This window comes from Penaeus vannamei, chromosome 10, assembly GCF_042767895.1.
Source record: "Penaeus vannamei isolate JL-2024 chromosome 10, ASM4276789v1, whole genome shotgun sequence".
NCBI classification, from domain to species: domain Eukaryota; kingdom Metazoa; phylum Arthropoda; class Malacostraca; order Decapoda; family Penaeidae; genus Penaeus; species Penaeus vannamei.
Window position 1 is genome coordinate 37,485,389 of NC_091558.1, and position 12,015 is coordinate 37,497,403.

Consider the following 12,015-nt stretch of genomic DNA (forward strand, 5'->3'; position numbering starts at 1 on the left):
TTATTGTCATGGAAGTGCATTTTAACGACGTATGGTCATACACCCGATTATCGACGAGGTATCTTTGTGTGGGATCTTGTACTTTGTTTATATTTCTATTATACAGTGCAGTTCAGCGACTTCGCTCGGGCCTTTTTACTCTGCCGCGGACAAAGGCTTTTCAGCATTGCCTCGAATCCAGACTATGGCAACGGTCGAGTTCCATGACAATCCAACTACTCGTGGACTGTCTCTGAATAGCGAAACATTCTTTTCTAATACAATCCTAGGAATATAACGAAGCTAACATCCATTCAGTGTTATTTGCCTCCTAGTCTGCATTCAGCTAACGACGGGCTATCATCATTAGTTGAAGTCCCCAACGCGGCCGTTTCACTACCGATACGGCCGAAACGATGATAAAGTGTACTTCTCGGTGGATGGTAGATTAACCTGGTTGATACCATCGCCGACGAGGCTGCGGTTGTCAAGTGGTACGGACTTATCTTTCTTGGCCCGTCTTATCTGCATGGGGTCGGTCTGTTTTACTTGAGCCATTTGGTAGAATAGTACAGCTCGAATTCTTCCTGGGGGCGGGTCGCAGGCTCCTTGGCCGAATGTGTCTTGACTAGCGGTTGGGACAGGAGCACAGCCGATTTGTATTTTAAGTAATGGCAAAATTGCAACTTCATGTAGAGTATCGTCGTCAAACCCCAATAACATGGATATGACTTGAAGAAATAAGAAACATGCCAATTCGCCCGTTCGGTAAGGCCGAGCGTGTTTCGGAGGGCGGAAGTAAAGGTTCCTGTTGCCAAACAAACCAACAATAAATCCTGTTATGAGTTGCTATTTGGTAAATATTATGTAAGAATAAGGTACACAAGTATCAAGTAGTTTGTTAGACACACGAATGCAAACGTGCGCGCGCGCGCACACACACACACACACACACACACACACACACACACACACACACACACACACACACACACACACACACACACACACACACACACACACACACACACACACATACATACACACATACATATTTGCCACAGTCATCCGTAGTGGTATTTACGAAATGTTATTTTCAAATATTGTCGAAAATTCCTCCCGCATTCTGAAAAACGTTTGAATGTTGACAGTTATGGAACATTCGGTTATAACACTGCTAATACAAAAAAAAAAAAAAAAAAGATGCATTTTAAATTTGCATACATTATTTCGCCGCATATCAAGAAAGATTTACTATAACTAAAGTTATCTGTATTGCTATTTCTGCTGGCCTGTTGTCAAGCGCCTAGCGAAAAGGCCTAACGGACAAGGAAAATTAGTTGGTTATACGCCGTGCCAAGTTTTTTTTTTCCTTTTCCCTATCTTTCACCGAACCCAAACGACTCTTAAGTTTAATACTCTCTCGCCGATATCCTCACGTCCTTTCATTATTTCAAACCCCTCCGCTCTCCTAACTTTATACTTAGTATCCCTCTCTGCCTCCCTCTTTCCCTCATTTTCCATCCTTTCTCTCCGTCATCCCCACCATGCTGTCGTTGTCCCTGTCTCCCCTTCTTCCCCTAACCCTTCCTTATATCGATCTGATTTCTTCATGCCACACCTACCTGTAACTGTATGCGAGCCAAGGTTAGGTATGTACTTCCCTGTGTATTACAGGATAGGGCGGCGGGGTACAGGGAGGGGGAAGGTCTATAATAAGACTATCGATTCACGTTTCGCCCTTCCTGCTGCCGGGAAGGAGTCAAATTGTTGGTGATGAACGGCGAAATGCTGCTTTTGTTTGTTATGGTTTTAAGCCAAAAGAAAAAAATCACGTAAAAGTTGTTTGTTTTTTTAGTTTTATATATTTTTCTTTCTGAAATACTGACTCGCTTATATTGTCATGTCCGCTGAGAACTTCAGCCAGAATCATCTTTGAGTGTAAATTGTATAAATGTACATTGCATATAGCTGCGCGCACCGGAGAGGCTACTTGTTAATGCGACGAATGTTCCTGTTAGTCCTGCTTCTTAGAATTGCAGATACTCCCCAAAAAGCGTGTTCCGATCAATTTTTATTTTATTATTTTATGAAAAGCTGTTTTTTATTCCTACGTTCTTGAATTTGACTGGAATTAAGTTTAGAACGTTAAATAGTAATTTGTAAAAACTATAATAATGTGCATCTGCCGCCGATGTGATTTCCTGTTTATTAGCATGTCCGTACCGCATTAGCCGCCGGACCGCGCCACAGCATACGCATGACCGGAAGCGACGCGGCGATCGGTGCACACGCACGTGGCCCGCGGGGGAAGTGGAGAAATCTTTACTTGTCAAGTAGACCTCAAAAGGAGCCTCGGGCGACTGATCAGTCTTCCCGTCGCGGTCTTCTTCCAACTTGCTATATTCGTGTTTCTTTAGTAATCACCTTAATTACCCACTCGCTGCTCCGTCCCGCACGTCTTCCACCTCAAGCCGCCCATGCATAGGGTGACAGGGAAGCCTTACTGCTGCGGGCGTCTTCCCTCGACGCCTTTTCGCGTCTCGTCTGCTCGCCGTCGCCCCCTGTTCCCTTGCCTTGTTTCTCCTTCCGCCATTGTTTCTTTTTATTGCTTGTTTATATTCGACTTTTTTGTCCAGATCTACCTTTACTTCCATGATGATGTCTCGTCTTTCAGAAGACTGTTTTATGATTTTCTCTTCAAGGGTTTCCTTCGGCTGGCGTGACACAATTTGTCACAGTAGGTGATGCAACCTTAGCCAGCAGTTGCATCTCGTGCACGTGGTCATAAGTATGTCGGGAAGCTTAGTTAAACTGTAGTGTTAAGAATGACTTCTTGTATCTTGATATTAATCTCATGGTTCTTGACTATCGGATAAAGTGATTCAGGAATATCGGTATTCACAAACGATTGGTTAGGTCAGTGCCTAGATTCCTTTATTTTACCGAACATCACTGGCTACTCTGTTCCTTCCTTGGGCGAGTGAGTGAGCGGCGTCCGAATGCCCTTCCCGCGTCACAGCCGCCGATCCGCCGCCGTAGAAACCGATAGTTTGACTCAATGACTCCCGAGACGCCAGGCGGCTGCCGGCTGCGCGATGACTCCGCTTTCGTCGTCGGGGCTCGGCTTGGCGGCCCCGCGTCTGGTCAGCGTTGGAGGGAAATTCTATACCGCTTTTAGTCGTCAGTATATAATTTTTAGTAATGCACGCGGGGTGGAATGAAGGAGATCAAGTTCGTTTATTCCGTCTGTAGAAACCGGTGGGGTTGACGCGAGGGTGGGATGGGGGGGGGGGGAGACACGTTGCGTGCAACAGGTCGACTGTTGCTTACCGCTTCTATCAATACTATCGTAGTAGCGAGGCGCCGCCCCTCACCCTTCGTTTCTAAGCTAACGGCGCCATAGTGTCACGTCTGCCATTATGAATATGCACTACACTTGGTTATCGCTTGCGTGTTGGCTTGCACGTGAATAATGAATAATTCTGTCAAAGCAACCGCGGGGCACGAATACGCAAAAAAGGATCAGTGGTTGACGACGGGTAAATATAGACAAGAAAGAGACGGGGCGGGAAGACTTGCGATAGGTGTGTGACGGACGGACAGTTGTAAATAGTAAGCCATTCTTAACATGTGATTATACGTCAAAGCGGGTGACGTATGCCAGAGTGAAAGGGGAAAAAAGGATCGATATATGTAGCGGCGCGCGCGCGCTGCTGTATGTGTGCGTGCGTGAGTGCATGGCTGTTTCTTTGTGTTTTAGCTAATGTGTGTTATTGATAAATTTGAATTAAGGATCCGTTTTCCAAGGTTCCTATATAAATTGCTTTTTGAAAGCAATGGATCCTAGCGTTGAACAGTTTCCCAGTCTGTGTCGCGAAAGCTAGCTTCTCGAATATTAACAAACGTCCGTGGAAACAACTGCGTGGATGAGTAGTGAGCCGATTCGTGACAGCTCCCCCCAACTCCTCAGGGCTTCCCCTCCCCTTCACCGAGGCTCCCCTCCCCTTCCCCGAGGCACCCCTCCTCCCTCCCCGAGGCTCCCCTCCCCTCTCCCCGTCCCCGCTTTCCATCCAGGTGCGGGAGGGCACCGACCCCCGCCGTCATCCCCGGCGGGGCCTTTCCAACGCTGACACTTGTTATTCGTATGTCGGTTCGCTTCTCGCCCGATGCCCTCAGGAGGAGGCCGGGACGAGGACCGAGGTAAGCGGCCTCGCGATGCACCTCTAGTTCGGCGACTGGAGGCACATCGGATCAGGAAAGTGTGGCATCGTCAGGAACCTGCCACAGGTGTCCCTAGAATCGCCAAACGGACATCCAGGGGCTGGCGGCTTATTATGGGCAGAGACGTAGAGAGAGATCGACCGACAGAAGGAAACGTGAAGGCATAGGACGCTCCTCCCCGCAGGTGCTGACGGTGGGATAGTTCTTATGACAAGGGGAATAGGGGTGGGAATGGTAAGGACGAGCAGACTTTGGCCGTGTAGGTGTTGTTTGTCCGTATATGGGAAGGCGTGTAGGGGGAGGTCGCCGGGGGGGGGGGGGAGGAATGGATCTCCGGCCAACCCTACATTCTTGGGCGCCGGCGGTAAGCCTGCTGCGGCGCGGGGAGGTCCGTCTGGCTAGTGCTCTTTGGGCGGAACTTTCTCCCGCCACCTGCGCTGCCATTCAGATTGCATTGGACTGGCATTGCTGCTTTTCTCTTACAGTCTGCCTGTGCAGCAGTCCGGATTTGGGAAACGAGTCTCGGCCAGCATTGTTACTGGTTAAATACCGGTTGGTTATGCATTATGCCGTACGCTCCATCGCTATGCAAACACCTGCTTGCCTCGCTCCAGACACCTGCTTCGTACGCTGCAGATACCTGCTGAATCACACTCCTACTACACCACTTTTCTTGAGTAGCGGTCTCTTGCTCTGCTTCCAGCGAGGATCTTTGTAAGAGTTTACGGCCGCAGTTTAGATTTTATAATGGACCTAGATTATCCAAGTTGAGATTCCTCACATTTCATCAGGTCATTCATTTACTTCCACACGTTAGGAATGCGAGTTCAATTGCTATCCAGGCATGTTGTATACAGGCTGCACAGTCACAGGAAGTTAAGTCAATTTATAAACTGAAAGAGAGGGCAGGATGGAGGAATGAATGAGGGTGAAAGCGAGAGACAGACAGAGTGAGGGACTATGACAATCAGTCAGTCAGCCAAGTAGAGGAAAATTGGATTTTACAGTTTATTTGCTCACCTACTTTTCAGCATTATTTTGTGACACGCTTACTAATTGTATTTATCTTCCACAGGTCGGATCAACCATCATTGGCGCGCTGAACCTGGTAAGTCCTGAGAACCAACTTCTAACTTGCATTTCTCGACGCTGCCTTCCTGTGGCATATCTGGGCCCGATGCCCATTCATCCTGTCCTCCCGACGCAGCGAGCCCTGTCGTCCGGCGGGCGGAGGGACCCGGGGACTCGCAGGCAGCTCCTGGTGTCACTTGATCGTGGGACATACAAGTCGCCTCTTTCGCTGGGCGGGGCTGGTGGTCACTGCTCGGTTTCCTCTAACGTTGTGTCGATACTAACGTGGGGACAACCGCAGCACTGTCAGTTTTTTTTCTGATGGCGGCCACGAGAGAGAGTTCGAGAAAACCCGTAGTGCTTCCTACTTCAGTCCTCTTGTTACTGTTTCTTTTTGCGGGTCGTGATGGTTTAAATTAGTGTCAGGGATATACTTTATTTTGATACACTATTGGCTATGTTTGCTTCTGTACGAGGAGCTCTGGCTTCCCATTTCCCCCCCAAAAGTGTTTACCTATCGCTGTTTTGCGGGAAACAAAGGAGCGACGAGGTATTACCAAGGTAATTGGAGATGCCATCTCGCCAGGCTGACAACGCCCACGCTCTCCCCTTCCCCTCCCACCCTGAGCATCCTGTATGTACACCGCCCATGACAGGTCTCCGCTCTTGACACGTCACCACACCCTCACCTTTGCATCTATAAACATGTTTACGCCCGCTTTCTTTCCCTTGTTTGTCCTCAAGAAGTTTGTTTCGTTCTTGCCCTTTTGTTGCCTCGCTCCCTCGCCCTCCAGCCACCTCTTGCTCTTCCTCCGTTTTCTGTCTCCGCCTTCCTTCTCTCCTCTTCCTTCTCCTCCCCTCTTCCTCTTCTTCCTCCTTCCCTCTTCTATCTCCTCCTGCTCGTCCTCCCCTCCTCCTCCTCCTCCTCCTCCTTCCTTCCTCCTATACCTCCTTCCGCCTTCGCCCAACTCATTTCCTCTTCTGTCTTTACCTCCTATCCCCTCTTCTGTCTCCTCCTCCTTCCTCCCTCTTCTGTCTCCTCCTCCTTCCCCCCTCTTCTGTCTCCTCCTCCTTCCCCCTCTTCTGTCCCCTCCTCCTTCCCCCCTCTTCTGTCTCCTCCTCCTTCCCCCCTCTTCTGTCTCCTCCTCCTTCCCCCTCTTCTGTCTCCTCCTCCTTCCCCCCTCTTCTGTCTCCTCCTCCTTCCCCCCTCTTCTGTCTCCTCCTCCTTCCCCCCTCTTCTGTCTCCTCCTCCTTCCCCCCTCTTCTGTCTCCTCCTCCTTCCCCCCTCTTCTGTCTCCTCCTCCTTCCCCCCTCTTCTGTCTCCTCCTCCTTCCCCCTCTTCTGTCTCCTCCTCCTTCCCCCCTCTTCTGTCTCCTCCTCCTTCCCCCCTCTTCTGTCTCCTCCTCCTTCTCCCCTCTTCTGTCTCCTCCTCCTTCCCCCCTCTTCTGTCTCCTCCTCCTTCCCCCCTTTTCTGTCTCCTCCTCCTTCCCCCATTTTCTGTCTCCTCTCCTCCTTTCCCCCCTATTCTTTCTCCTTCTCCCCCCTCTTTTTTCTCTTTCCCCCCTTTTCTGTCTCATTATTATTGTTATTATTATTATTCCTCCTCCTCCTCCTCCTCCTCCTCCTCCTCCTCTCCAACACCCTTCCCTTCTTGTGCCTCCATTTTCTACACTTTCTCCCAGTTCACGTTATCCTACAGACGACATTCTACCCAGCGAGAATATCATTTCTCCTCATTTCCACATATCGGGCGAGGTCTCTTGCTGTTGTTCCCGTTGTAAGAGAAATGAAGAAAGTTGTCTTGGAACGGCCCCGAGCCACGCGAACGACCAGGGAGATTTATATCATGCGCCCCAGCTTTGCCTGCGAGGAGAGCTGTCGGGTGGAGTAGGTCATCGCGTCATGCACCCGTTGAGTGTATGAAAGGAAGGAGGAGTTGACGTAAAAGAACAAGAGGACAAGCAAGAGCAGAGATGCGAGAAAGGATGAGGAGAGAGATGTGGCTGCCAGCGCGGAGGGGAGGGAGTAATGGGGATAGCAGAGGAGTGGAAAAGAGGCCACATGAGGAGGTGAGCATTGAAATGGAGATGATTAGGGAGGGATTTGGGGCAGGGCAGGCGAGAGTAAAATCTTTATTAATCTTTTCAAATTTATGACCGCTCCGCCGCTGGTTTACCTGTTCTAAGCCCCAGTTCCTGGTAGCTCCAGTTTTGTTTACAAACCACGCCCCCTTCGAGGAATGATATTGTTTTTTTCGGCATCGAGTTGGTATGCCTTCATTTGTCAGCGGTGACTTTATGCTATGAAGGTGTCCAAAGCGCCTTTCTTGGGCCTTGCTGCTGGCGAGTTCAATCGACGACGACGCTGGCGAGGAAGCAGAGAGACGCCGGAAGGCGGCGACGCTCCGCTGCGGTTCTCTGTGGACAAAAAGTGAAACATAATTATGCCAGGTTACTGTTGCGGAAATCCTGTGCTGGGGTGGTGGGGGCATCGTTTACTTGCTTGGGCTCCAAGCCCATAGGGATCCAGTGTTTACGTTTCCCCTTTGCACGGCGCATGCAGGTATCACAAGCCTGATGCAAAATGAACTCGTATTCTGATGCGCACGGATCGTCCTCTCCACAGGCGAACTCTCACTCTCCAGTAACACTGTCAGCAACAAGCAAACCAAATCATCAGTCCGCCAAGGCCACTGCTGTAGCTGACGTCATCATACTCTACTGACGCGATTGTGTACGCGCTGCTGGATATAGTCTTGGCTCGCTGTTCCTATGCTGGCGGGGCAGCTTCGGAACAAGCCGCGTTTACACTGAGACACGAAATACTTTTTGAATCGGTCTGAGCCCCGCCACCAGAGTCCTGGACGAGGGACCTGGGAACACTGTACCCGAACAAGATTTCAGCCTCGGCTCTCGCTCGTCCTGCGAAGGCTGAGCCTCTTCCTCGGCGCTTCACGAGTCGCGCGGCCCGGGAGAGGCGGCCGTGAGCTCAGCGTGACTCTGCTGTCAAGGTGTTCTTGGGCGCCATGTGACGGCGGGGCTGATAAACTAATCGCCTCGATTTCTCGCATTTCTCACGTTTAACGGCAGCGTCACGGATTCGGGCGATGACGAAGGCGACGAGGAAGCCCGGGAGGAGTATGGGGTGAAGGGAGAGAGATAGGGAGGGCGGAGGACAGGCGGATGTTGAGCCCCCCTTCTTCCCTTTTCCCTCCCTTTCCTCCCTCCCTCCCTCCCTCCCTCCCTCTTCATACCCACCCTCCCTCTTCCCTCCCCTTCCTTCCCTCCGGCCTCCCTTCTTCTCCCTCTCTCGTTTTTACTTCTCTCTATATATAAGCACATCGTCCTTTCAGCTCTTCTAGGGATAGAAAAAAGAGGAATGTGAAATTGGTTTTTAGTGAGAGAATTTGCGACACTGAATCGGGGAATGATTAGTGTTATGTTAATCTGTCTATTTATATGCATGCATGAGTACATCTGATTTAAATGTAACATTGTACATGGATTAATCGTACAGGAGAGTCTATTGATCTAGCTTATGTGGGCGCGCCCCCCCCTAAAAAATGCACATGTATACATACCTACATTATGATTAGACATAGAGATGTTTCTATATGTGTGTGTGTATATATATATATATATATATATATATATATATATATATATATATATATATATATATATATTTACATATTATGTATGTATATGTATATGTTTGTGTGTGTGTGCATGTATATTTATGTGTATGTATCTATGTATATGTACATGTACATGCATATACATTTACATGTACATGCGTATACATTTACATGTACATGCATGTACATGTAAACGTATGTATGTGTGTGCATATATATATATATGCGTGTGTGTATGTGTGTAACTATATATGTATATATATTTGTATATATGTGTATATGTATTTGTATATATATGTGTATATATATTTGTATATATGTATATATATTTGTATATATGTGTATATGTATTTGTATATATATGTGTATATATATTTGTATATATGTATATATATATATATATATATATATATATATATATATATATATATATATATATATGTATATATGCGTGTATAGATTTATGTATATATGTGTATATATATACATTTGTATATATGTGTATATCTATATCTATATGTATGTGTGTATGTATGTATGTGTATATATATATATATATAAAATTATATATATATAATTATATATATATATATATATATATATATATATATATATATATATATATATATATATAAAGATATAGAAATAATATCTACACACATACTCAGTGTCACTTCGTGCGTCCGAAGTCATGGGCCGGATTATCCTCCGTTACGCCCACCTTCGATGCAGACTGTGGGCGCCGCGGCACGTCACATTCAGCGAACCCTTTTCCTCAAAATGATCGATACGGAGTGACTGAGACGTTACGTAACATTTCAAAGCTTTCGCAATGTGAGCGCGCGTGGAAAACTTCTCGGCATTACGAGCAGGAATAACCGTGTCGAGCAACTAGTCTCGCCACTCTCATTCCCCGCTACTGACTGTTCAGGAAAGCCAGTCCGGAGCCAAATGTCGATAGACGAACACTTTCGCTTTTTTTTTTTTTCGTTCTCCATTTTTTTACGCTATTGTACTTGCACTTTTTCTGCCGACTGGAGACGGAAATGGCAGCAGCAGTTAGCTCCGAACTATCATGGAGGTTGAAGACGGTGCCAGGGATGGAGCAGGAAGGTCTTGATACAAGCACTAAGTTGACGTCACAAGTATGGCGCCTGTCTCTCCTTCCTCCACCTTTCTTCCTTTTTATGGTTTTGCCAGTAATGGTAGACTTTGCCTTCATCCATTAAGTGGGAAGTAATAATGTATATGGTAACAAAACACCACTTGTGTAAGGAAATACAAGATCAGTGAGCATGAACCAGACGCTCGCTTTCATGTGTCGAAATCGTGCGTCAATCAAAAATGGAGATTTCCTGAGACAGTGCTTGAGGAAACCGGCTGCCACTCATCCATACATGCCGGGTTGTATGGGGAAGGCGGCAGTTCCTTCTGCTGCTTGCATCGCTATCGGGGAAACCTGCGCAAATAGGGAACAAAGGTTGGAGTCACGTGGCTGAGAAAAGCGATATACTAGGAGAATAATACGAGCAACAGTTTAGCGTTCTGTTAAAAGTCCAGTTATAGTTTTTTTTCCTCAAGTTTAGCTCCTAGTTTACCCTATTCCACAGATTTAGTCAATGATTTTTCCAATCTCCTTGTACCTGTTGCTTTTTCATCGGAAGGTTTCCAAAAGCCTCCGGGTGGGCAAGGAAAAGGTGTCACTAAAAGAAGTGAGCGAAGGTGGAAAAGGGGCAGCTGGTCGAAGTTTCCATTTCAGGGCGCAGAAGAAAGGGATATGGTAGAAGGCCGGCGGGGTAGAATGGTGGGGAAGGTAGAAGGAAAACTTGTGGTGGGGGGGGGGGGATAACGGGCTGAGGAAAAGCAGACACAGCTTAAGGGAAAGGGGGGGGGGGGGTAGGAGACTGGAGTTTTAGGCCTACGCTAGACGCAGTTAGGGGGGGGGGGGCTTGTTTGTGTGTTTGCGTGCGGGCGCCCCGAGGACATTCCAAGGATCACGGGGGCGTTTGAATACCTGCGTCCGCTGAAATGTATATACTCTATGGGAGATAGTAGATTGTCGAATCTCTCTCTCTCTGTCTCTTTCTCTCTTTCTCTCTCTCTTTGTCTCTCCCTCTCCCTCTCCCTCCCTCTCTCTCCCTCCCTCTCCCTCTCCCTCCCCCCCCCCCCCCTCTCTCTCTCTCTCTCTCTCTCTCTCTCTCTCTCTCTCTCTCTCTCTCTCTCTCTCTCTCTCTCTCTCTCTCTCTCTCTCTCTCTCTCTCTCTCTCTCTCTCTCCCTCTCCCTCTCCCTCTCCTTCTCCTCCTCCTTCTACTTCTCCCTCTCCCTCTCCCTCTCCCGCTCCCTCTCCTCCTTCTCCCTCTCCCTCTCCCTCTCTCCCGCTCCCCTTCTCCCTCATCCTTCCTTCCTTCACTTCTCTCACTTTCTCCCTTCTCTCTTCTTCTCGCGTCTGATCCTCGCATGTTGTAAATGCAGGCGCGCGCGTTCGTACGTGCATCCATTTCCCTTTCTCCCACTTCCCTCTCCTCTTTCACTTTCTCCCCCCCCCCCCTCTCTCTTTTTCACACTTTGATCCTCCCATGTAAATGCAGGCGCGCGCGCTCGTACGTGCTCTCGTACTTGCGTAAGTCCGTCGACTGGAGCGCTTGGCATCACTCGTTCGTTTTGCCTCACTCCCCTGGATTGACGAGCGGCTTCGCAGGTAGGACTTGCGTGACTGCTGCTCACGCTTGTAGCCGCTTCCCGTTTTCTATAAGCGGACCTCGTCCACTTGAGCGAGAGAACCATTTCATAAATAGATAAAGGATTATTTGATGTCCAAAAAAGTGTACACGGCTGCAGTTACCTAAACTATGTAAAGATGATTTTATCACAGTTGCGAAGCCGGCTGGAGCCAAGTGAAGGGAATGTTTTACAAGAGCTAAATATATATATATATATATATATATATATATATATATATATATATATATATATATATATATATATATATATATTGCGATTCAGAAAAAAATGACGAAACGAATTTCATGTCTTGTTTCATAAATATTTTCTAGGACCAATATTTTCATTTTGTTTTACTAAACCACACAATAAACGCCATCAG

The 12,015-nt window shown here is 47.8% G+C and overlaps 1 protein-coding gene across 1 annotated transcript in view; it reads left to right on the plus strand.

Annotated features, from left to right (window-relative positions):
- Nucleotides 1-5,611, plus strand: part of LOC113829052 (uncharacterized) — a 6,225-nt gene extending 614 nt beyond the window's left edge. Inside the window, exon 2 of the mRNA XM_070126603.1 lies at nucleotides 5,279-5,611. Coding sequence (XP_069982704.1) covers nucleotides 5,279-5,596 — 318 coding nt within the window. The 3' untranslated portion in view covers nucleotides 5,597-5,611. The remainder of the gene's footprint in view (nucleotides 1-5,278) is intronic.
- Nucleotides 5,612-12,015: the final 6,404 nt, after the last annotated feature.